At 38.5% G+C, this 22,265-nt stretch overlaps 1 protein-coding gene across 2 annotated transcripts in view; it reads left to right on the top strand.

The window, feature by feature from the left end:
* The window catches only part of Bank1 (B cell scaffold protein with ankyrin repeats 1), a 284,609-nt gene extending 262,458 nt beyond the window's left edge, over positions 1 to 22,151 (top strand). The window contains exons 12-17 of one of the 2 annotated variants that reach the window (XM_032896620.1): positions 8,650 to 8,828; positions 10,976 to 11,039; positions 16,672 to 16,701; positions 19,663 to 19,715; positions 21,046 to 21,110; positions 21,393 to 22,151. In XM_032896620.1, coding sequence (XP_032752511.1) covers positions 8,650 to 8,828; positions 10,976 to 11,039; positions 16,672 to 16,701; positions 19,663 to 19,715; positions 21,046 to 21,105 — 386 coding nt within the window. In that variant the 3' untranslated portion in view covers positions 21,106 to 21,110; positions 21,393 to 22,151. Of the gene's footprint in view, positions 1 to 8,649; positions 8,829 to 10,975; positions 11,040 to 16,671; positions 16,702 to 19,662; positions 19,716 to 21,045; positions 21,111 to 21,392 lie in introns of those variants that run through there. The other variant, XM_032896619.1, reaches the window with a different exon arrangement.
* Positions 22,152 to 22,265: the final 114 nt, after the last annotated feature.

The raw sequence follows: 22,265 nt of genomic DNA on the forward strand, positions 1-22,265 counted from the left end.
CCCCTGCCCCCAACAATCACGTTCACTGGGAGTTCAGTCCTGGCAGGACCAAGGGCTTCCCCTTCCACTGGTGCTCTTACTAGGCTATTCATTGCTACCTATGAGGTTGAAGCCCAGGGTCAGTCCATGTGTAGTCTTTGGGTAGTGGCTTAGTCCCTGGAAGCTCTGGTTGCTTGGCATTGTTGTTCATATGGGGTCTCGAGCCCCTTCAAGCTCTTTAAGTCCTTTCTCTGATTCCTTCAACTGGGGTCCTGTTCTCAGTTCAGTGGGTTGCTGCTGGCATTCGCCTCTGTATTTGCTGTATTCTGGTTGTGTCTCTCAGGAGAGATCTACATCTGGTTCCTGTTAGCCTGCACAGATCAAAAACTCAGGTGACAGCAGATGCTGGTGAGGATGTGGAGAAAGAGGAACACTCCTCCATTGTTGGTGGGATTGCAGACTGGTTCAACCATTCTGGAAATCAGTCTGGAGGTTCCTCAGAAAATTGGACATTGAACTGCCTGAGGACCCAACTATACCTCTCTTGGGTATATACCCAAAAGATGCCCCAACATATAACAAAGACACATGCTCCACTATGTTCATAGCAGCCTTATTTATAATAACCAGAAGCTGGAGAGAACCCAGATGCCCTTCAACAGAAGAATGGATACATAACATGTGGTACATCTACACAATGGAATATTACTCAGCTATCAAAAACAATGACTTTATGAAATTCATAGGCAAATGGATGTAACTGGAAAATATCATCCTGAGTGGGGTAACTCAATCACAGAAAGACACACATGTTATGCGCTCATTGATAAGTGGCTATTAGCCCAAATGCTTGAATTACCCTAGATGCACAGAACACATGAAACTCAAGACGGATGACCAAAATGCGAATGCCTCACTCCTTCTTTAAAAGGGGAACAAGAATACCCTTGGCAGGGAATAGGGAGGCAAAGTTTAGAACAGAGGCAGAAGGAACCTAGTTGGGTAAAAGGGATCCAAAGAAGGCAATGTAGTCAGAGATAGTGCCTGCTCCCGCTTTTGGCGTCCCTAATGAAGACCCAGTTTCACAACTGTTACATATGTGCAGGGGGACTAGGTCTATCCCATGCACGCTCTCTGGTTGGCAGTTCAATTTCTGTGAACCCCTATGGGCCCAGGTTATTTGATACTGTAGTTTTTAATATGGTGTCCTTGACCCCTCTGGCTTCTTCAATCCTTTCTCCCCATCTTCCACAAGATTCCCCAAGCTCCACTTAATGTTCAACTGTGGGTCTCAACATCAATTTCCATTGGTTGTTGGGTGAAACCTCTTGGGTGACAGTTATGCTAGGCTCCTGTCTGCAAGGATAGCAGAATATCACTAATAGTGCCAGGGTTGGCTCCCTCTTATGGGATGGGTTTCAAGCTGGGCCAGTCAATGGTTGAACCTTTTCTCATTTCTGCTCCATATTTTTACCATTGCATATCTTTTAGGCAGGACAAATTGTGGGTCTAAGGTTTTGTGGCTGGATTGGTGCCCAGTCCCTTCATTGGAAGAAGACTTGCTTGGTTCCAAGAGATGGCCTGTTCAGGCTCCACAGCCCCCATTCCTAGGGGTAGTATGTAGGTTTGACTACCCTACTTAAGCTCCAGGTAGACTGTGCTACCAGCCACCACCTTGGTTCCCCTGGATCCATGGATGCAGTACACATACACATTAGCTTATTTTAATATGCTTTTTAGCTCAATAGCTGGGCATTTCTAAGCCTCCCACAGCCAGCGTGCCCTTCCCTCCAGTACTCCTGACTAAATACTTCTAAAGCTGCCCTCAGCTTAGTTGTGTTTCTAATCTCTCACCTGCTACCCCAGACCCAGTCTGAGAAGCAGCCAATGATCACTCCACCTGAGATCTCATATGGCTGGTGTTTCTCTCTCCCTTCAAAGCAAGGTGATATCCCTTTCCACCTCCTGAATCTAGTAGCCTGCCTGTGGGAACCTGGAATTCCCACCTCTTCTTCCCATCCATTGGCTGCTAACATCTTTATTGATCGATGAAGAACCAATTGGGGAATAGATCTTCAGTGTTCACACACAATTTCTCAATCAAAGCTAGGAGTCTTATCAAGGGTCACCCAAATAGACTCCTGGGAGTTTCCATTGTCCCAGGTTTGTAGTTCCTCCCATAAATGCACCACCCCCAAATCCATTTTTTTTCTCTCAGTACTCTTCTCCCAAAATCCTCCTCCAGTTCATCCCCTCTGTACACATCCTTAGTCCCTTCCCCACTCATTTCCCTCCATCCTTCAGCTTTCCCAGTGTCTAATCTATTTATCCTTCTCAGGGAGATGTGTTCATAGCAGCTTTATTAGTAATAGCCAGAAACTGGAAACAACCTACGTGTCCCTCAACTGAAGAATGAATTTTTAAAAATGTAGTAGTTATACAATGGAGTATTACTCAGTCATTAAAAACAAGACATGATGAAATGCTGGTAAATGGATGGAACTAGGAAAGATCATCCTGAGTGAGGTAACCAAAACCCAGAAAGACAAACATGGTATGTACTCACTCATAAGTGGATATGAGGCATAAAGGACCGGATAATCGTGCTACAAACCACAGACCCAAAGAGGCCTAGTAACAAGGAGGGCCCAGGGGGTGTTCTTGTTTTGTTTTTGCTTTTGTTTTAAATTAAGCAATATAATACAGTCAAAAGTGTAACAGGAAAGGCACATTCACACTGCTAAGAGTGACATAACAGTTCCAGGAAAATGTGAATGGCAAAAAGGATTCAGAACTTTAAACATGTTTATACTCAGAAATCATATGCTCAGAATCTGTCACTACAAAATAAACAACAGTGCAGGCAAGGAGACCTATGGGAGCAGTGCTGGTGATGCATGATTGTACAAACAGAAAACAAATAGCACCCGAGAGTAGAATGGATAGATACCTTGCTGACTACTTAGACTTTGGGACTGAGTGCTGTCATTAAATATGTTTGCAGAACAACAACATAAGATTCTTGGGTTGTGAGACAAAGAGAAAAGAACAGTATGTACACATGAGTATAATCCTAAATCAAGAAAACAGCGGAGGGAATGAACACTAAACATGAAGAAGCACCGAGACACTCACAGTATTTATTTTGGAGGGGTCTACTAGTAAATGAGAATCATGTCAGTTCTTAGTGCTCTTGTGTTTTCCAGGTACTAGGAGAAAATGGAACTTAAAGCCAATAGACAAATGAAGTGAAGATATATATGCAGCCCTTAAGTTAAGGAGATCTGAAGGCTCTATTTAGAGTTTATAAATAAGTCTCTAGTCCAGATGTTGCTCAACTTGCCCTGTGGATCATGGTCTAGTTGCCTACCAGTTCTCAGGGTCATTAACAAAACACAGCCAGGCTCACATCTAGCCACCGATTAAGTCCTATTACCAAGGAGTTCTTTCCAATGTTACAGATTAATTTGTTTTGAACATATTATACAACATGCTTTAATCTTTTTACTATGAAAGGAAATGGCTATGGAGATTGCTTGGTTGGTATTGTGCTTATTTTGAGTATTGATGCCTGACACACACTTAAAAGGCAGGACAGAGAGGCTCATCTGTGATGCCAGGGCTGGAGATAGAGCTAAGGGCACAGAGACAGGCAGATCCATGGGGCTTGCTAGCCAGATGATCTAAGCCAAATAGAGAATTCTAGATCCAGCAAGAGACACTGCTTCAAAAAATAAGGTATAGAATAATTGGAGACACTGCTTCAAAAAATAAGGTATAGAATAATTGAGAAAGAGACCTGAGCAATTGGCCTCTGGCCTTCACATGTATGAGCTCTGGTGTATGTACACATGCACAGAAAAGAAAGAAAGGGAGGGGAAGAGAAAATAAAATGAGGAGAGAAAGACAGAAGGGGAAAGGGGAAGGGGGAGGGGGAGGGGAACATGGAACAGGAGAGAAAAGAATAGATAAAAATGAACTGGAATGGTCTTTACAGTATGGGTATAGTTCCTACTCTAGTGCATATCCTACAAGGACAAAGATAGTAACATGTTCCATGGTGGAAGCAGAGTTGGAAAAAACAGTATTTTTTATTGTAAAATCAGTATAGTATCTTTATAGAAAGTTGTAGGTTGAGAGAAAAAAGTCTCTTCCCCATATTCATCTTTTAATTTGTATTAATTTTCCCTTCTGTGCTTACTTTTTATCCTGCATTCTTATTTGTCTCTGAAGTGTAAGCTCTTGCGTGGGGCAGTCATCCCTTTTATTATGTTCTTTGTAACTGCATGGTATTTATCAAGCAAATCGTTCACATTGGCCTTGTTATATAATAGCAAGCCTTATTCAGTTTTTTTTTCATTCCAAAGTTTTAGTCAAACATATTCTAGCCAGTCACTCATCAACAGAATTTCAGCTCAATGCTTTCTGACCTCTTCCGCACATTCAAATATTCACATAATAGATTATTTGTTGCTTCTGTGAACAGCATTCAAATCAAATGAAAGGATTCTAAAAGGAGAAATTAAAAGGAACTAAGCCATTAGTCCGTCTTCGGGCTTTTACATCGTATGACCAAGGGTTTCAAACATGCAGCTAGTAGGGTGACAATCTTCTTGATGAAAATTACATAACGAGAATACTAACTTTCTCAACGTAAACAGAAACATAAAGGTGGGAGAGGAGCAAGAGCTGCCATTACCACCTCTGTTAAGTGGGAAGCTGGGTGTGACGAAACCCACCTGCCAGCATTGCCAAAATGTATAGGCCCTACGTTTAGAATCATGAGCCTGCCTTGAAGGAGGAGGTAGTGACGTTTCCAGGTAGCTTTCGTTTGGAGTTTGTCCCACCGAATAATAATTTATCAGGGCAGGTGCTCATGAGAAGAGAAAGCAGAGAAAGTAGGCATGTGGGGAATTAGCTTGTCCACAGCGGCTCACCACTAGGACTTGAGACTGGAATCAATCGCTCTCTCGATCTCCCCTCCTCTCCCTCTCCCTCTGCCTCTCCCTCTCCCTCTCCCTCTCCCTCTCCCTCTCTCCCTCTCTCTCTCTCTCTCCCTCTCCCTCCTCCTCCTCCCCGTTCCTCCCCTCCCCTTCCTCCCCTCCCCTCTCCATTTGATTCTTTCTGTTGTGTTTATGTAATTATGAAGGAACAATGCATGCTTCTTTCTAACCTGAAAGTCATCTTGTTTACAATTTAAAAGTGAAGAATTTGAAATTGGGTAGGGTACTTGAAACAAAACGTACTAAGAAGGATTCAGTTTTTTACTACTTTGTATGGATTGGAGGAGTGGCATAGTGCAAGTATAGCCAGAGGACAACTCTGCAGAGTCCATCGTCTCAGGACCAGACTCCTGCCTCAAGGCTTGGTACTAGGCACCTTTACCCAGTGGGTCATCTTGACACCTGCCAGATGCAGTATGTAATTCAGTGAAGCCTACATATGAAGCGAATTTTCAGTTGGCTCTTCTCTGGGGATAGCTTGCTGGAGGTTCCTTCACGGATACAGAAAATTAGCTGCATGGGTTACTTGAGATAAAAATGGGTTCTGGGCTAGGATGTCAGAAGTAAAGCAATGGTTAAGCGGTATAGCTTCTAAGGACGATGCTGCCCTCTTGCTCTAGCAGGGTGGCACTAAGCACTACAGGAAACTGCACCTCAGGAACTGAGCTTGTGAGGAAGCTGATAAATATCAAGTGGTAGAAGAAACAAGATCTCAAAGGCTCCTTGTGCTTTTGGCTGCTCAACCAGTCAGCGCTCAGGCTGGCTTTCAGTCTCCATTTCTCCTGGAATTCTAACCTGATGACATCTTGTTAGTTCTGGAGCAGTAAACTTCTGAAAAGTCAAGGAAGTCCTTACAGGAAGCCAGAATGTCTGTCATGGACACTGTTTAGATGCAAGGAAACCTTCCAGAAAAAAAGTCTTCTAGTGTCTCTGGTCCTGGACTTACTGTGAGAGGCTTCCTCAGAACTGAAATGGACATTAGGGGTCAGTCCACACAACTAGGGTTAGCACCCTTCAGACAACTAAAGGTAGTACCTAGAGCTTAAAATACCTTCCTTCCAGAGAAATCATTTTGAATTCCATCAGTGCCCACAGTATAGACAAGAGCACCCCTCTGCCATCTCTCAATCTTTTATGTTATGATTTCATGTTTGTCCAGTTTCTTCCTTTCTTGACAAAGATCCCCCCACCCAGGGCTAGGTAACCAAATTCTAGCTGAACAGGGTAGTTTTCCATCCTTCTGCACTGGGCATATTCTGAAGTAACAACCTGTTAAGAACATGCTTCCCCTGAGACATTACAATGAGTATGTTAGATTAAATAGAAGTACATAAACAAGAAGGTCCAAGCTCAGATGAGGGGTAAGGCAAGGCAGGTTGCACAAGTGTGTTGTTACTTGGTGACAGGGATTGAGGTGGTCTGGAGTTGCCCTAGTCTCCTCAAAGACATGCGAGTCTACTTATGTCTTTGAATACCACAGTGGGCAAATGAATTTGCCTGTGTTGTGCCAGTCGGCTCCCTACTCCACCTGCCTTTTCTCATGCCAGCTTCCAGTGTTCCATTAGCAATCACGTAAGACCCGGGGCCTTCCTGTTCTGTGGAACACAAAGAATACATAATAACCTCCTAATAAAACATTTCAAAAGAAAGCATTTCATTACAAAATGAAAAGGTATTTATTTCCATCTTCTGGAGATAAGGTTTCAAATGACCCCAAGTCTTTGATGACATTTAGACTTTTTTTTTTTAACTGTGATCTCTTTTCTCAAAACTAGAGATGGTGTTTCTTCAACAAATGTTTAATATTACTATCATCAATATTTTATATGTGGCAGATCCTAGACTAAGTCATTGGTCCACATAATGTCTTTATCATAATTTGTTTTGTTACCTTTAGAAATTTATGTGGAAACAGTATGAGAATTAGATAGATAGATAGATAGATAGATAGATAGATAGATAGATAGATAGATAGATATAGATAGATAGACGTGGATATAGATATAGATACATAGAGATAGATAGATAGTTCATTATGGTGCAAAGAAAGTAGTTACTCCTCCTTAAATACTTAAAATATTTAGAGTCATTTTTGGAACAGTGTGATATTTCAGTCTGTATATATACTATGTTCTGATCAAACCAGGGGAATTAATGTTTCTGTTTCGTTATTGCTTTGTGTGGAAGCTTCATCCTCCTCTCCTTCTGCTGTTCATAAAGTACATAATAGGTTATTGTATGCTATATTCATGCCTGCACTGTTCTGTAGAACACTAGGATTTGTTACTTCTCTCTAGCTATACACCCATTCATCAACTTCCTCTTGTCCCTCCTCTCTCCATTATTTCCCAGCAGGTAGTTCTGTGAATTCTATCTTCCAAAACATTTTCACATAGGGGGGAACATACAGATGTTTTTCCATGCTATGCCTTAGTTTATTTAACATGATGACTTCCAATTGGGCTTTGGAGTCTGCTTTTATATGAATTTTAGCATTTTCTTCTAGTTCTGGGAGGGAAGTTACTCTATTGAACCTGAAGATTGTTCTGATTGTATGGGTATTCTCTCTTCCAATCCATGAACAATCATGGATTTTTCTATGCTGTAATGTTTTCTCTGTGATTTATATTGGAAGTTTTGTAATTTTCATTTGCATGGGTCTCGTAGCTCCTTAAATGTATTCCTAGATATCCTCCCCACCCCTACTTTGTAGTTCTTGTGGTATAATTTGTCTCCTGACAAATGTGCAAAAACAGTGCAAGAGCTGTGCTCCAGAGGCACCTGTGCTCTGCTGAGCCATTTTGGGTCTATGAGGCTTTACTATTGTGGTAGATATCTGCTGTGAGGTGTCAGATATTGGGATCTGCACAGGTCTTCGACCCCTAGAGGTTAAATATAATTCAGACAATAGCTTCCTTCACACGATAACATTATGTCACTGCAGCATGGGCTCTTGGGTAGATGGGATGATAGGAGTTCTTCCTCTGGAGAAAAGCTACTATACCTACATGCAGTCTTAGGTTGCTTTCTTAAATGATCTGCGTGCTGATGATCACAGGGAAACTTTCCATTAGCTGAGTTCACTGGTATCTGTGCTAATGAACTTTGCTGGGACACAGGTCCCTGACAGTCACTTAACTCAAAGTGCAGCTACTGTCTTTTGCTCTGGTTCCCTTTGGGAAAAGGAGTCAGGCCCATGGAATCCCCACCCACAGGATCTCATTTTAATCCTCACACACACACACAAAACGGGGCGAGGAAATGACATTCCCTATAAAAGCACATCACTTTTACTTAGCCCTAATCTTTTACAGTGATAAAATTATTCTTGTACCCATAATACAGTTGGAATACATTGCAAGTTTTGTACTGTCTAAGCCTGTCACAGACCTGAGATCTCAGTAGGTTGGAAGCTGAGGCAGGAAGATCTTCAGTATGTGGTCATCTTGGGTTACACAGTGAAAACTTCTCTCAAAAATAGTGAAACAAAAATTTCACACTAGCTTATGACTTGACTGTGAGTATCATTTAAGAGCAAGAAAATCTAATGATGTATCATGTGGAATGATTTTGGTCACAGTAGTTCAAATGTTAATGTCCTACTAAAACATTCTCTTTTTTAACAACAACAACTAAAATACCATCCCATTCTCTTCTTGTATCTTAGACAAAACTCGGATGGAAGGCCCAACCTTCCCTACTACAAGGGGCTATCTGACCACTGGACAGGAAGAACTTATCCTCCTGCAGGAGAGAGTCAAGAATGGGGAAATGTCTGTGGATGAAGCTCTAGAGAAATTTAAACATTGGCAGATGGGAAAGAGTGGACTGGAAATGATTCAGCAGGTAATACGATCTTCTAGAACTTTCCTTCACTTACGGATTCCTCTAGACTCTTTAAACGGTTAGTCTTCATGAAAAGTATAGACAACTCTTTTGTTGTTAACTAGCCACTATAATGATCTTTGCAACAATCAGCTGAAACCTTGAGGATAATATCTAAAATCTGTGCTGATGAGTCCATTTGTATGGAGTCAATCTTGGAATCCATACATCAAAGCAAACACCAAATCAGTTTATAATCCCTGCCCTGAGTACAGAGAAAACTTGTTTTGAGCTCATTGCTGAAATTAAGATAAAGCATCCTTACAAGGTCTCAGTATTCTAAAATCTATAACAAGACTAGAATTAAAGAGAACAAAAAATGATGTCACAAGGTCTCAGTATTCTAAAATTTATAGCAAGACTAGAATTAAAGAGAACAAAAAAGAATGATGTCACACCACGCATTTAGCCCTAAATATGTCCAATTTAAACTTCTTTCTTCTTATTAAATATGTCACTTATGCCACCTTGATGGTTCTCAGTTAAGAGATGCTCATTAATATTCTACTTATCCCATGGGTTTTCTCAATCCCAAAATATTTTAAGGTTCTATTGTTTCCACATCGGGAAGCCTCCTTGCCTCAGAACCCAGTTCTCATGTATCTGCTTGATTAAACATATTTAATAAGCCAATTTAGGACAAAATACAGAGAGCTAATATTAGCTGAATATGCCATCCCTACCAAGAGACCATCTTTATTTTAAAAGACAATGTAGTTTCTTAACAATAGAAAAATGAGTCACTGTGATGAAATTTCAAATAATATCCATCTTGGCCAAAGCAGTGTAGGTGTTAGGACTTTCCAAACATCTGAGATCATAGCTTTTCAGACACCACCTACCTAGAAGGGCAGCTCTAGCTGCCAGTCGATGGCTGAAAGCAGTGTAAGTTTCACAATACTAATCAAAGACAGTTATCTTTTCACAATACTAATCAAAGACAGTTATCTTTTCAGACTAGTGCTAAAAAAAAGAGGAGGGTAGAATTTTTGCCCCTGTGCACTCCTCATGACATTATCTCTCCATCCTTATCAATACCATCACCTTGACAGTCACTAATCCTAACATGGGTAAAATGTATTCAAGTACAAACTCATGCATCTCACTTTGCTCTCAGGAATTACATATACTTTATCCTTCTCAACCCCTTATAAAAATAAAGATTTCAATTCGGTATTATTGTAATATAGCTTCCTAGAAATTACTTTCCTAATCCTTTCTTGAAATGCTTGTTTACATTTTGCATGTATGTTCATATTCATGTGGACATATGTAAGGCAGTGCATACACACATGTGCACACACTCCCCGTGCTTCATATTATTTTCCATATTCCTCTTCTAGCTGCAAGTGTTTTTATTTGGATCCTGGAAATGAATTTATCTGTGTTTATTGTGGCATGGCTGGTGGAGGATTGCTCTGGGGGAAATGGCTCATTTTCATGTGTGTAAATGAAAGAATTTGAAGGGCAGGAAAGCGTCACATACAATCCCCATCCCTGAAGGTGAGGTGGTGACCTTTCACCCACCCCTCTTTGCCATGCCCAAGGCATAAAGCTCCACTCAGCAAACATCTGCAATGCCATGGAAATAAGCCCCTAGGAGAGGGGCATTCCTGAGGACAAACAACCACTTTTAGGTCACACATATTCTGAGAAAAGGAATATATTTTCACAGTATTCTCCCCTAGGACCTTAATGTTTTTTTAGAACTAGAGTACTAGGAAAGCATATACCTCATGGAGGCTGGAGATGGGCTGAAAGCAGCATCCAGCCATCTGGTGCAGCAGGTTGGACCATCAGAGACATAGGTATGAAGCTAAGCTCTGTTTCCAATCCTGACTTATAACTGTGATTTAGAGAAGGGAACCTCCCTACACTTCAGTTCCATCTCTATAAAACAGGATGCGACCATTTTACATCTACTTCACGAAGAATAAGGTTATGTATAGACTGCCAAAGACAGTTTAGACATCTCAAAAGTAGCAACTTATCCCTACGTAGTGATTTTGGACAGTGGTAGTAGTGATAAGTGCTTTCATTTTTGCTCCATTAAAGATTTTAAATCTTGATATCTGTGTCCTGGTTCTATATTCTGTGCTTCCCTTAAGGAAAAGCTACGCCAACTGCGAGACAACATTATTGGGAAAAGGCCAGAAGATGAAAACGCCTATGGTGAGTACAAGTTGCCTGCTCTTCAAAAGATGAGAATGAGATTGAGTAGAAATGAAGGAACTGGAAATTCAGGTCAAATCATTACTTCCCACTCTTTGAGCTGGGGACTTAATCTCTCTGGTTCCTTCTCTGCAAAGCAGGGTTACTCACATGTCCCTCAGGAGTGCTCTACTGACCCAGACTGAGCAGTGCTCTACTGACCCAAACTGAGCAGTGCTCTACTGACCCAGACTGAGCAGCCAATGCTCACCACTTCCATGTGTTTTCTATGTCACTTACAAATAAGAGTATCTTGTTCCTATGGTTTTTGTTTGTTTGTTTGTTTGTTTGTTTGTTGGGGTCACTATATGGAGAATCAAATAGGTGGCTCACTCCTAGACAATTAAGTCTCACAATTTATCCACATATGGATCATTTAACCTATCATTTACCAGATTGGTCTCCCTCAAAGTCCTATGATTCTTGGCAGTGCAGGTTTCCCTGCAGTACAGGGAATAGGGAAACACTAGTGTTAAGAGACTCGATATCATTAAGATGCAAATCTCCTCCAGACATGAATAACACACTCCATAATCGCAAGTAAGCTATGCCATCAATATGTGGCCACTCCTTCACCAAATCTCCCATCTTGCCAGAACTAATTTAAAACAACTACTAAGGACAAGCACTTAAAAATTCTCGTCTATCCACTACATATACATGTTGCATAACTTTTAGGCTGTACATCATGTGGAGAGCCACTGTGTGGAATTCATTCTCCATATGTTATTGTATTGATATCTATTTTCCCTGGAGAGAAAAATTTAAGCCTTTCTATAAATGGTTTCTAAACTAGAAGTACACTTTGTAAAATAATTAACATCGTAAGCAAGAGGTTCATTTATATAAAACTGAGATCTACAAACTTATATTACTATGTGAAAAAATACCTCTTAACGAATAAACTTACAAATTTTATAATTTTACAAAAATATGTAAAATATTAGCTATCATATCTAAAAGCACATGTTGAATACTAGTATTTCTTATAATATTCATACTAGATAGCTTTTGTTTATAATCTATAAGTAAGGAAATAGATTTGAAAAACTGGAAAAAAAACCACACAGATCAGAATCTTTCGTACAGTTTTTGTTTGAATTAAAAAATCAGCACCAATGTCTTAGCAAAGAATCAGTTCTCTTACAAGCCACAGTGGAACAAACAGCACCAGGCAGATACTCCCATTTTATAAAATGCTAATCGTTATGAAAGACAAGCAAGTGATTCTGAGAGGTGAGCAATAAGCAGGTAAAGCTATATTGTCAGAGGCAGGCAGGACTTGTATGGTCAATTGAACCAGTGCCCACGTCCCTGCCAAAAGAGCATTAACGGACTGTGTGAGAGCAAGGCATGTCAGTCCTGTGGCTTTGGGAATGTGGAGAGATCAGAGTTGTGACAACTGGGTTTCCTGGGGTGTGCACTGAACTGAACAAGAGTGGGACACACACACACACACACACACACACACACACACACACACAGAAGGGAGAGAGAGAGAGAGAGAGAGAGAGAGAGAGAGAGAGAGCGCGCATATCCAGAGCGAGATTGAATGGAGCTAGACAGAAGCTCCTGGGAAAAGCCTTTTTTCCTGACTTATCAGAGTGGCCCCATCTTAACGCTTCCCTGAAACCTCCAAGACCTACTGTACTAGGACTGTGACGTAGAGTAACCTCTATTAAAGATATGCCCGACAACCTCGAAACCCAACTATATAATCCACAGAAGCACAGTCTGTACCTCAGGCCTTATGAAATACTTAGGGGTTTCTCTTGGTGGATATTGAAAAAAAAGCCAAAAATAAAATCAAACCTGTAGAAGTTCATGTCAGAAGCTGTATACTAAAACAAGATTCCACAGAGAACCCAAGGATATAAGACACATAATACTCAAAATTCCACCAAAATAACTAAAAGTTATTTAACAATAAATAGCAATCCACACTAAAAACACAGAATGTCCTCCATAGTAAGAAACCGATAGTCCTATATTGACCTTTGTATAAAAGGACATTAACCTCTTATAAGCATGCAAAAGATGGCTTTAAAAGGGGATAAACATAAAATAACATGAAATATTTTTAATTTTAAGATAACCAAGTGAAAAATTATAGAAATCAAAAAAAGAAAATTGTAGAAAGCAACATTAAAATATAAGAAACCTTTTCTAGATGAAATCAGTATATCATATATAAGTAACCATTATTGAACATGAAGATGGATTAATATAATTTGCCCAATGTTAGAAAAAATATAAATTATATGTAGAGGAAAATCTTAAGAATACTAACTAATATCTTGTCAGAATCAATGAAGAATTAAAGACCATATTGTAGTATCTTCAAAAAGCTGACAAAAGAAGAGAGAGAAGAGAAGAGGAGGAAGGAAGGAGGAAGGAAAGAAGAAAGGAAGGAAGAAAGGAAGGAAGAAAGGAAGAAAGAAAAAGAAAGAAAGAAAGAAAGAAAGAAAGAAAGAAAGAAAGAAAGAAAGAAAGAAAGAAAGAAAGGGAAAAGAAAGGAAAGGAAAGGAAAAGAAAGGCAGACTTCCACTGAAAATATCCTTGAAACTTTTGGTGAAATAATAATGTTTGTAGATGAATGTAATTGTCAGGATCTACAGAAAAAAAAAAGTAAGGGACTAGAGATGAGGCTCAACAGAAAGAAGGCTTCCCAGCACCCACGTGGCTTCCCAGCAACCACGTGGCTTCCCAGCACCCACGTGGCTTCCCAGCAACCACGTGGCTTCCCAGCACCCACATGGTGGTTCACAACCATCTCTTCTCGGGGTTCGGTCTCCCTCTTCTGCCCTGCATGAGAACTGCTTGCATTTATCACACATTAGGGCAAACACTCACACACATAAAAAAATAACAAAGAAGCAAACCTAGGAAATCAGTGAAGGAAGTTAATTGGGATGCTAAGAAGCATTTAATTCTGAAGAATCATGAACATTGCAAAATTGGTACATAACCAAGTGGATAGCAAAAATGCAAGAAGAATAATAGTGGTAGTATATTGAGTCAATCGATATCAATAATTGTGCTCAATCGAAATGGATTAAACACTTCATTTTAAAAGAATGTGTTTATGTTGCACACAAAAAGAATGTCTAAATATAAATGGTATAAAAAAACCCATATATTTTGAATGAAGGCTTGATACCTAAAAGGTGAAGTCTACCACCACAGTAAGAGATAAGAAAGCCTGAGTGGCCATGTTAAGCCAGGACAAGATAATCTAAAGATAAACCCCATGGCAAGAGATAAAAGAATACATGGGATAAGAATAAAGTGTAACAGGTGAGATGTTTCTATCTTCTTTGTTACAGGTATGCTTATAAATTTTATCACAGTCAATGGAGCAAAATTTGGCAATGCTCAGAAATGTTCTCACGATTTTCTCAGTAGTTAACTGATTATCTGACAGAAATCAATAAGGAGACAGAGACGTGAATCACAACTAATTCAACCAATTTGGCCTTTACTGAAGAAGGCGTAAACACACTGAGCTCGCACATTGGATTAAGGTGTGCTTGCATATGTCCTCCTCCTCAGCATGCGGCCCGAGCTGAGTCCTCAAAAGCTGCAGCACCTTCAGGAAGATCAAAGCATTAGAGAATGCTCCCTACGCATTGCAGATCTATTCTGAGTATGTAAGAATCAAAACAATGTCTCAAAAATGACCTTTTATCAAATCAAAAGTATAGAAAATTAAAAACTGTAGAGTGAAGCAAACGGCAGTTAACAGATAAACGAGGGAAATTCATGGCCACAAAAGCGAAAAGCATATACTTCTTTCTGTGTGGCTTTTTTAAGGGATTGCTAATATCTTATATAATTAAGGAACACTGATTGATTAGGGAACTGGAAGAAGAGGAAATGTAAACAGAGTTAAAGAAAGTGGAGTTACAAAGATTGTAAGAAGAGAATATATAAACAGGGAGTTTTATAATACACACACACAGAAAAAAAATGATGGAGAAAAGTGTGCTTCACTTTAGATTCGTCTCTCCACACGGCTATAGTACAACAATTTCAAAGCTTCATGTAGTGTGGGATTGGTCCAACGAATAAATATACTACAGATAATGGCAGGTTCCTGTAGTCAGAGATAGGAGAATAAGCTGTGTTAAAAGGAGGCTAATAGGAATCTCATGAAGGACCATCAGATTCAGAGGCAAAAGACAGCAAATTATGGCTGCTAACGTACACATTTCAGATGGGTAAGTATAGAAGTAAACACACACGCACACATACATACACATGCACACACACACACAATCATATATTCACATATACATCTCTCTGCTAAGAGGATCTAAGAATACTCAAAATCCTGCTCTTTACAAACACCTAACTCCCAGATCTTAATTTACAAAAGCAAGCAGCCAGCACCTGCATAAAAGCTGTGTGACATCATTAATATGCAGGAAAAGACAGGGGAGCATCAATGAGAGGCCAGTGAACCACTGTCTGTCGGGACCATAGCTTGCAGAGGCGGCCAGACCACCCTAAGTATGGGTTAGATTTGGAACTGGATATGCACGATTGCTGATGGAAGGTCAAAGTGCATAATGACTTTGAAAAGGTCAGATACATGCTTAGTGTGTGGTCTGGTGATTCCAGCCCTGGATATTTTTCTAATACAAGTAAAACCTTGTATCAACCAAAAAAAAAAAAAAAGTCTATGGGAGTTTGATTCATCATACCTAGAAACAACCAGAATGTCAACAGCAACATACATTAGTACATTGTGCCTGTATTTATGTTGTGGTACTACCTAAACAATGAGAATGAATTATGTGCTCTTTTCTCTCTGCTGTGCCCTTTGTCTGTCTCTTCCTCCCCATCTCCTTCTTTCCCCACGGTGACTTCCCTGGCTTTGGTCCTTGGGGCCACTGAACTCACCCACCTAATAGCAGCTTCCCAATAAACCTTCCCTCAATAGAATATAAAATGAAAAAGAATGAATGTTTCTACTACACACAACCTAAGTGAACCCCAACCTGTGTACTACTGAGTGAAAGACACCAGACATAAGGCAGAGCATGCTGTAAGGTTCAAACATGCCTCCTTTCTAGATTAAACTAGTCTAAGGGACACTAATCTGTAGAAGTAAATAGCAGAGCTGAGGGTGGGAGGAATAACATTCTTGTGAGGATTAACAAGGGCCTCTGAGTCTATATTCAATGCCTAGGAAACCTATTGGACCGGTAGGCATATAGTTATGGATTTGTTTTAAAGATCATCAGTTTGTACACTTAGAAATGGTTAAAATGTATAATATGCAGGCACCTTAAAAAATTTAGACTTCTATAACAAATGGTGTATTTCAGAACTAAAGGAATATCAATGCATAGAAAGCAGGGTTCCATCAGTGGTCGAACAAGATAAAAAAAACACCTCAGGACAAGTGTCAGAAAAATAAGTAATGAGAGGCTTGGTTTCTCTCAGTATCCATAGGTAAGATTAGTCTTCTCAGCTTGTTGTACATTTAAATCACCACAAGGACATAAAGCCATCGAACATTAAAAATGGTCTCTTGGGGGTAACTATTAAACAAACCTCACAGAATATGTTTTGTCTTGTCTTGTAGATAAACTGACCATTGTGCACCATCCGAGTGGTAAGTGTTAAATATTAAATGAAGGATTTAAACTTTATCAGCACCTCTTGTTCCCTCTCATGGTCCTGTCACTGCCCACCTGCATGCCCACAGCCTACCTACATGTATATATACAACTAGAATCATACAAGATAGCACACAAAGTTTTCCATTGGGCTCCTAGAAGGAAATTTTTCATTATAGATCCTTTCATGTCTTCAGTTTATTCCTACCTATGGTTTGGTTGTTTGAGATATTGTGAAAGGAATATTTTCTCCAAATTTCTTTCTTAGAAAATTTGTCATTGGAATATATGAAAGCTGATGGCTTCTCTATTTTGGTTTTCAATCCTGCAACATTTTGCCACATGTTTATTAGATCTCAGTTTTCTTGTGGAGGTAGCAGGGTCTTTTGATTATAAAATCATGTTGTAAATAAGAGTAATTTAACTTCTTATCCTATTTTTAACCTTTTTAATGCCTTTATCCTCTCTAGTTGTCCTAGTACTTTCAACACTACATTAAAAAGTAGTGGAGTGAGTACTAATGCCATACCCCAGATTTTACAATATATGAGGTATAATATTGGCTATAACTTTGATATATATATATATATGTTTTATTCTTTAATTAGAAATTATTAGATATGGCATTTTCAAACATGATTTGTCTCTATTGATATATATCAACAAAAATATATATGAAAGCAATAGTTATATATACAAACACATGTATGTGTATATATATATACACGAATATACATATATATAGTCTTTATTATTTTGAAGAACTTCTTTCTAATTTTTCTAGAATGGATATCGTGTGAACTTTGATACATGCCCTTTCTGCATCTATTGAGTTGATCATGTAGCTTCTGTGCTCATTTTTATTTACATATCATACCTAGTGATCTGAATATGTGTGACTGAAAGGACAACCTGCTTGGTCATGGTGATTGATTTTTCCCCATCAATTCAATTTTATTTGCAAGATTTTTCTTAAATTCACGTCTTCTCATGAATGAATCAGTCTTAAACTTTTCTTAATTTTTCTTTTCCGTATAAATTCATGAAGGAAATGCATCTGAAGTTTTCTTTTTACCATGGCCGTGCCCTGTTCTGGCATTGGGTTGATAATGGCTTCCTAGAGTGAGTCTGAGCCTTTGCCTTTACTCTGTCTTCCTTGGAACATCGTGAGAAACATCGGTGTCAAGTCCTCCTGAAATGTGTGGCTGAATTCAACAGTGAATCATTTCAGTTGTGGCTTTCCTTTGTAGAGATTTTTCTCAACCTTGTTCAACTTCTCTAAGAGTGAACTCATTTATTCAGTGTGTTTTCCCTTGATCACGTCCCTGTTGTTATTTTTTCCTCCACTCTTTATTCCTGCCATCTATTGTGTTTAGGTTTGGCTTGTGTTCAAGAGACTTTGGAAATATCATTATGGTATTTATTTGACATTTCTCTTATTTTTTTACTGCCACAACGCATAGCTATAAACTTTGTTTTAGGGCTGTCTTAGCTGAATTTAGAGGAATGTGGAAAGGCGCACCACTGAATTTTGTTGGTGGTGGTTTTTTGTTGTTTTGTGTCATTTCTGAGTTTCCTCTAGGTGGTTGTTTATCTTTTTTATTCCATTGTAGCCTGGTAAGATACAAGGAATCATCCTACTAGAGTAATTTTTTTATTTAATAATAACTTTGTCATAGGATATGATCAATATAAAGATCTTTATCAATATTAGAATTGAATAGTCTACTGTTATTATTGTGGTGGTGCCTGTGTGATCTCTTATGCCTTTTAGTGTTTGTTGTATAACATACAATATGCAGTTCATACATGCATATTTATAGTTGTTAAATCTGCGTAATAAATATTTTTGTTAATATGTAAGGTCCCTCCTTATTTCTTCTGACTAGTTTTGGTCTGACGTCTGCTTTAGCAAGCATGGTAATTGCTATGCTTGCATACTCATGGCTCCCTTTGATTGGTAGGTAGATTTCCATCCTTTTACACTCAGTTTTTGGATTCCTTTGCTTGGTAAGTGAACTTTTGGAGGCAAAAGATAATTGAACCTCGTTTTTAAATCCAGTCAGCTAGCCTGTGACTTGTTAGAAAGTTGGGAACATTTAAATTTATTGATGATATGGGTTTGCTATTTCCCATTGTTGATGTTGGCAGCATTAGTGTCTTTCTTTTCTTTTTGTTGTATTATTGTTTGAGGTCTGCTGGTTAGCTAGCTGTGAGGGACTGAATCGACCCCTTACTACCTCTTATTAGTGTGTTCACCTCATGGCATGAAGTCATTCCTGTGTTCTCATGAATGAATCAGTCTCAGTTTTTCATGTGCAAAATATAAATGAGAAATGTACACAGGAATTTGTTATAAAGGACAATAATCATTTATGGAACCAGATTCTGATGGTTGACAAATGGAAGTCACTGATAGAAGAAATTAAATTTGTGCAATTCTCAACATAATGATTCATATGAATGTGATGAGACAAGAAATATATAAAAAAATTGGGAGGAAAAAGAAAAGTTAGAAGCCAGATAAAGAGCTGTTGAACAACCAGCCTAAACCAGTAACTGGGAGAAGGAGAAGCAGTAGAACTGTACCCTGTGGCTAGGCTGGAAATGGGGCGCTCATGGTAACACTATGGACACATCATGAGCTACCAGTGCAGAGCCTAGAAACTGTGCTCTGCAACTGGCCAGTCCTGTCAAATACTGAGAAAGAAATAAAAGGATTTAGTGAGGTAGAGGTTGTTACTTCTAAGATTTGAAAATTTACAATATACAGCTCAAGTGAGTCTATATGGAAATAATGTTCAGTTCACCAAGAGTACTTACTTTTAATTATTATCTGTCTAATAACTTTTCCTTTTAATACTCATATCCAGGCCTCTGTGTTACTGTAATTTATGAAGAGGTCACTTAAGGTATATGTTATTAATGGCATAAATAGTAAAAGTCTGTATTTATAGGTAATACTGCCCACAATGAAAATATGCTGTACAACAGCCCCTTCAACAGTAAGGTAGGTTGTGTTAACTTTATTCTTTTAATGCAAAGGAAGACTTTCTCTGTTAAGTAACATAAATTTTTCCATCGTGCCTATTCTTTGAACCAATATGATTCAGACAAGTTAGATAAGCATTCGATTTAATAGCCATGAGTACTAATTTAGGGAATTTCTTTAGAAAAAATAAAGACAGAATTCTTAGGAGGAAAAGCCCAGTGTGTCCATGAAAAATAAATGTTAGAGGAATTAAGTTTATCAGTTCTAAAAATATAAATAGAAAGAGAATTTTATTTGGGAAGTAGAGTCATTATGGACAACTTATACGAAATGTGCCCCAAAAAATAGTGATTTTGCAAATTTCAGCATTTCATATCATAAATAAGAAATTGCTAAGAGCATAAGAAGAACATTAAGCCATGAGAGCATGACTGGAAATCAAGACACTTCAAGACAGTGTAGCGTCCTGCCTGCAGATTCTTTATGAAAAGCGCAGTGTTGCTCCTGTTGGCACCTGTGACACCAGAAATGAGCATGGTTGTCCAGAGTGATGTTGCCCTTGGATTTCTTGCTAAAGTGCAAGATTAAACGTCCCTGGCAAACTTCCTAAAGAAAGCATTTTAGTTTTTCAAAGTAGAACTAACCCTTTTAGCTATCTTGTTTCAAATAAATAATATCTTTCATAAAAGTCATTCATACTTGAAAATAAATTGAAGTGTTTACATTTCTGTATTTCATGAGCCACTATAGAATATGTCAACTCTTTACTCACTGGAGTGGAGAAATGGAAACTTCAGTGAAGTGCAAGAGTTTATAAAAATAATTTTCCAAAGAGCTTTGTTAAAATCTAAAGGAATATATATATATACAATTATATATACATATACATGTGTATATATATGTTTTTTAACCTATATTTTTATACTTAAAACAATGTATATATTTACTTTTCGAAATCTATTTATTAAAACATGAAAATTTTGGATAAGAAAGCATCTAAGTTCCCAATGTTTAATGACACACATTTAAAATTAAAATTAAAACAAACTTTGAGCCACACACGTTGCTTTGGCCTGTAATCCCAGCATTGGGCTTGCCAAGGGATGCAGGGAGCAAATGCCTGGACAGCCTAGATGACACAGGGAGGTCATGTGATAAAACAGATTAAACCCTAAGATTCTGGTGCAGCTGAACTTTGCTATGATTGATTCCTTTTAAGATAGAGGGTTGTCTACAAGTTACCTTATAAAGGTGTTCTTCCCAGAACTGTGAATGGTAGCATGTCTCCTTGTTGACCCTTAAAATGAAAAGGCCTGGGTGTTTTGTCATTTCTATTATTAATTTTTAGTTTCCTGCTCGAATCCAAGTCGAAAAGGAATTTGGTTTCTGCTGCAAAAAAGATCATTAAAAAAGGTAACATAGTAACATCGTTTCTTAAGAAACCTAAACTGGGGATGTTAGGGTTTCAATCAATAATTTAAGAATCAAGAGTCTTTAAATATTTTATTTTCTCTTGAGAGAATAAACATGTGATTTTGTTTTGTTCTGTTTTTGCTTTGGGGTATTTTTCTTTAACTAAAGAAAAATGTTCCTTAAGAAAGATTTATAGATGGGTTGACTTTAAACTAAGTAATAAATGTCCAGTGATGGGTGATTCACCATTCCCTAATCCATCTCTTGTGATCTTGTTTTCAGACTATTATAATCAAACTGAAGAATCTGCAAACATTTTGTATCTAAGTGATTCTGGAATATCTGGTCTCCAGGGCTAATCCACGTGTACAAGGACACAAGCATGCCTTTGGATTTCAGGATGTGTTAGCACCACAATTTATTGGTACTGTACCACTTCACATGGATAGCAAAAGATGGAGATTTATAGCTTTTTCTGAAAATCCATTCATTTTTTACAACTTTTGCCACTGACACCCCTAGTTTTCTCATCTTGAAAATTAAAGGAAAAATTCAGCAACGTTAAATGCAGTCAAGCAAAATTATGGAACCAAATGGTATAGATTATTCTTCCCATTCTTCCTTCCCTTCAGCTAAGAACTTATTATACATTTGCCTTTTAAATGACAATCTGCTGTCTACCTTTCTCACATTTGGGGCCATAATGTTCTTGTGATACCATGTTTTTAGATCTTTTATTTAGTGCCTACTTGCATGTACCTTTGAAATGTACTTTGATTCACATTTTTCCTTAATTGATGATGTTTTGTGTTTGATGCTAAGAAAGCGCTCTGCCAGTGAACCAGTCTTCAGGCCTCTGCATTGTTTTCTGAAATCATGCTAGTTTTATTAGTTAATGGTGTGCACGTGGGTATTTCACAACATGGATGCATCACACATTGGCTGTGTTCATCCTCTACTCTTCTAGAAGGCCTTTTCCCACATGGTCCTGTCCCCATGTCCTCACTAAATGTCTTTCTCTAAAATTAAAATATATTTTTTTGCAAATTGTGTTTTTTTATTTTCAAGAGCCTGTGACTTTGTCTGCCTATTTCATAGAAACAGTTTGCCAACTTAGACTACAGTTGAAGTTTATCACACTGATTTTTGTGTAAA

Source organism: Rattus rattus, chromosome 3, assembly GCF_011064425.1.
Source record: "Rattus rattus isolate New Zealand chromosome 3, Rrattus_CSIRO_v1, whole genome shotgun sequence".
Classification (NCBI taxonomy): domain Eukaryota; kingdom Metazoa; phylum Chordata; class Mammalia; order Rodentia; family Muridae; genus Rattus; species Rattus rattus.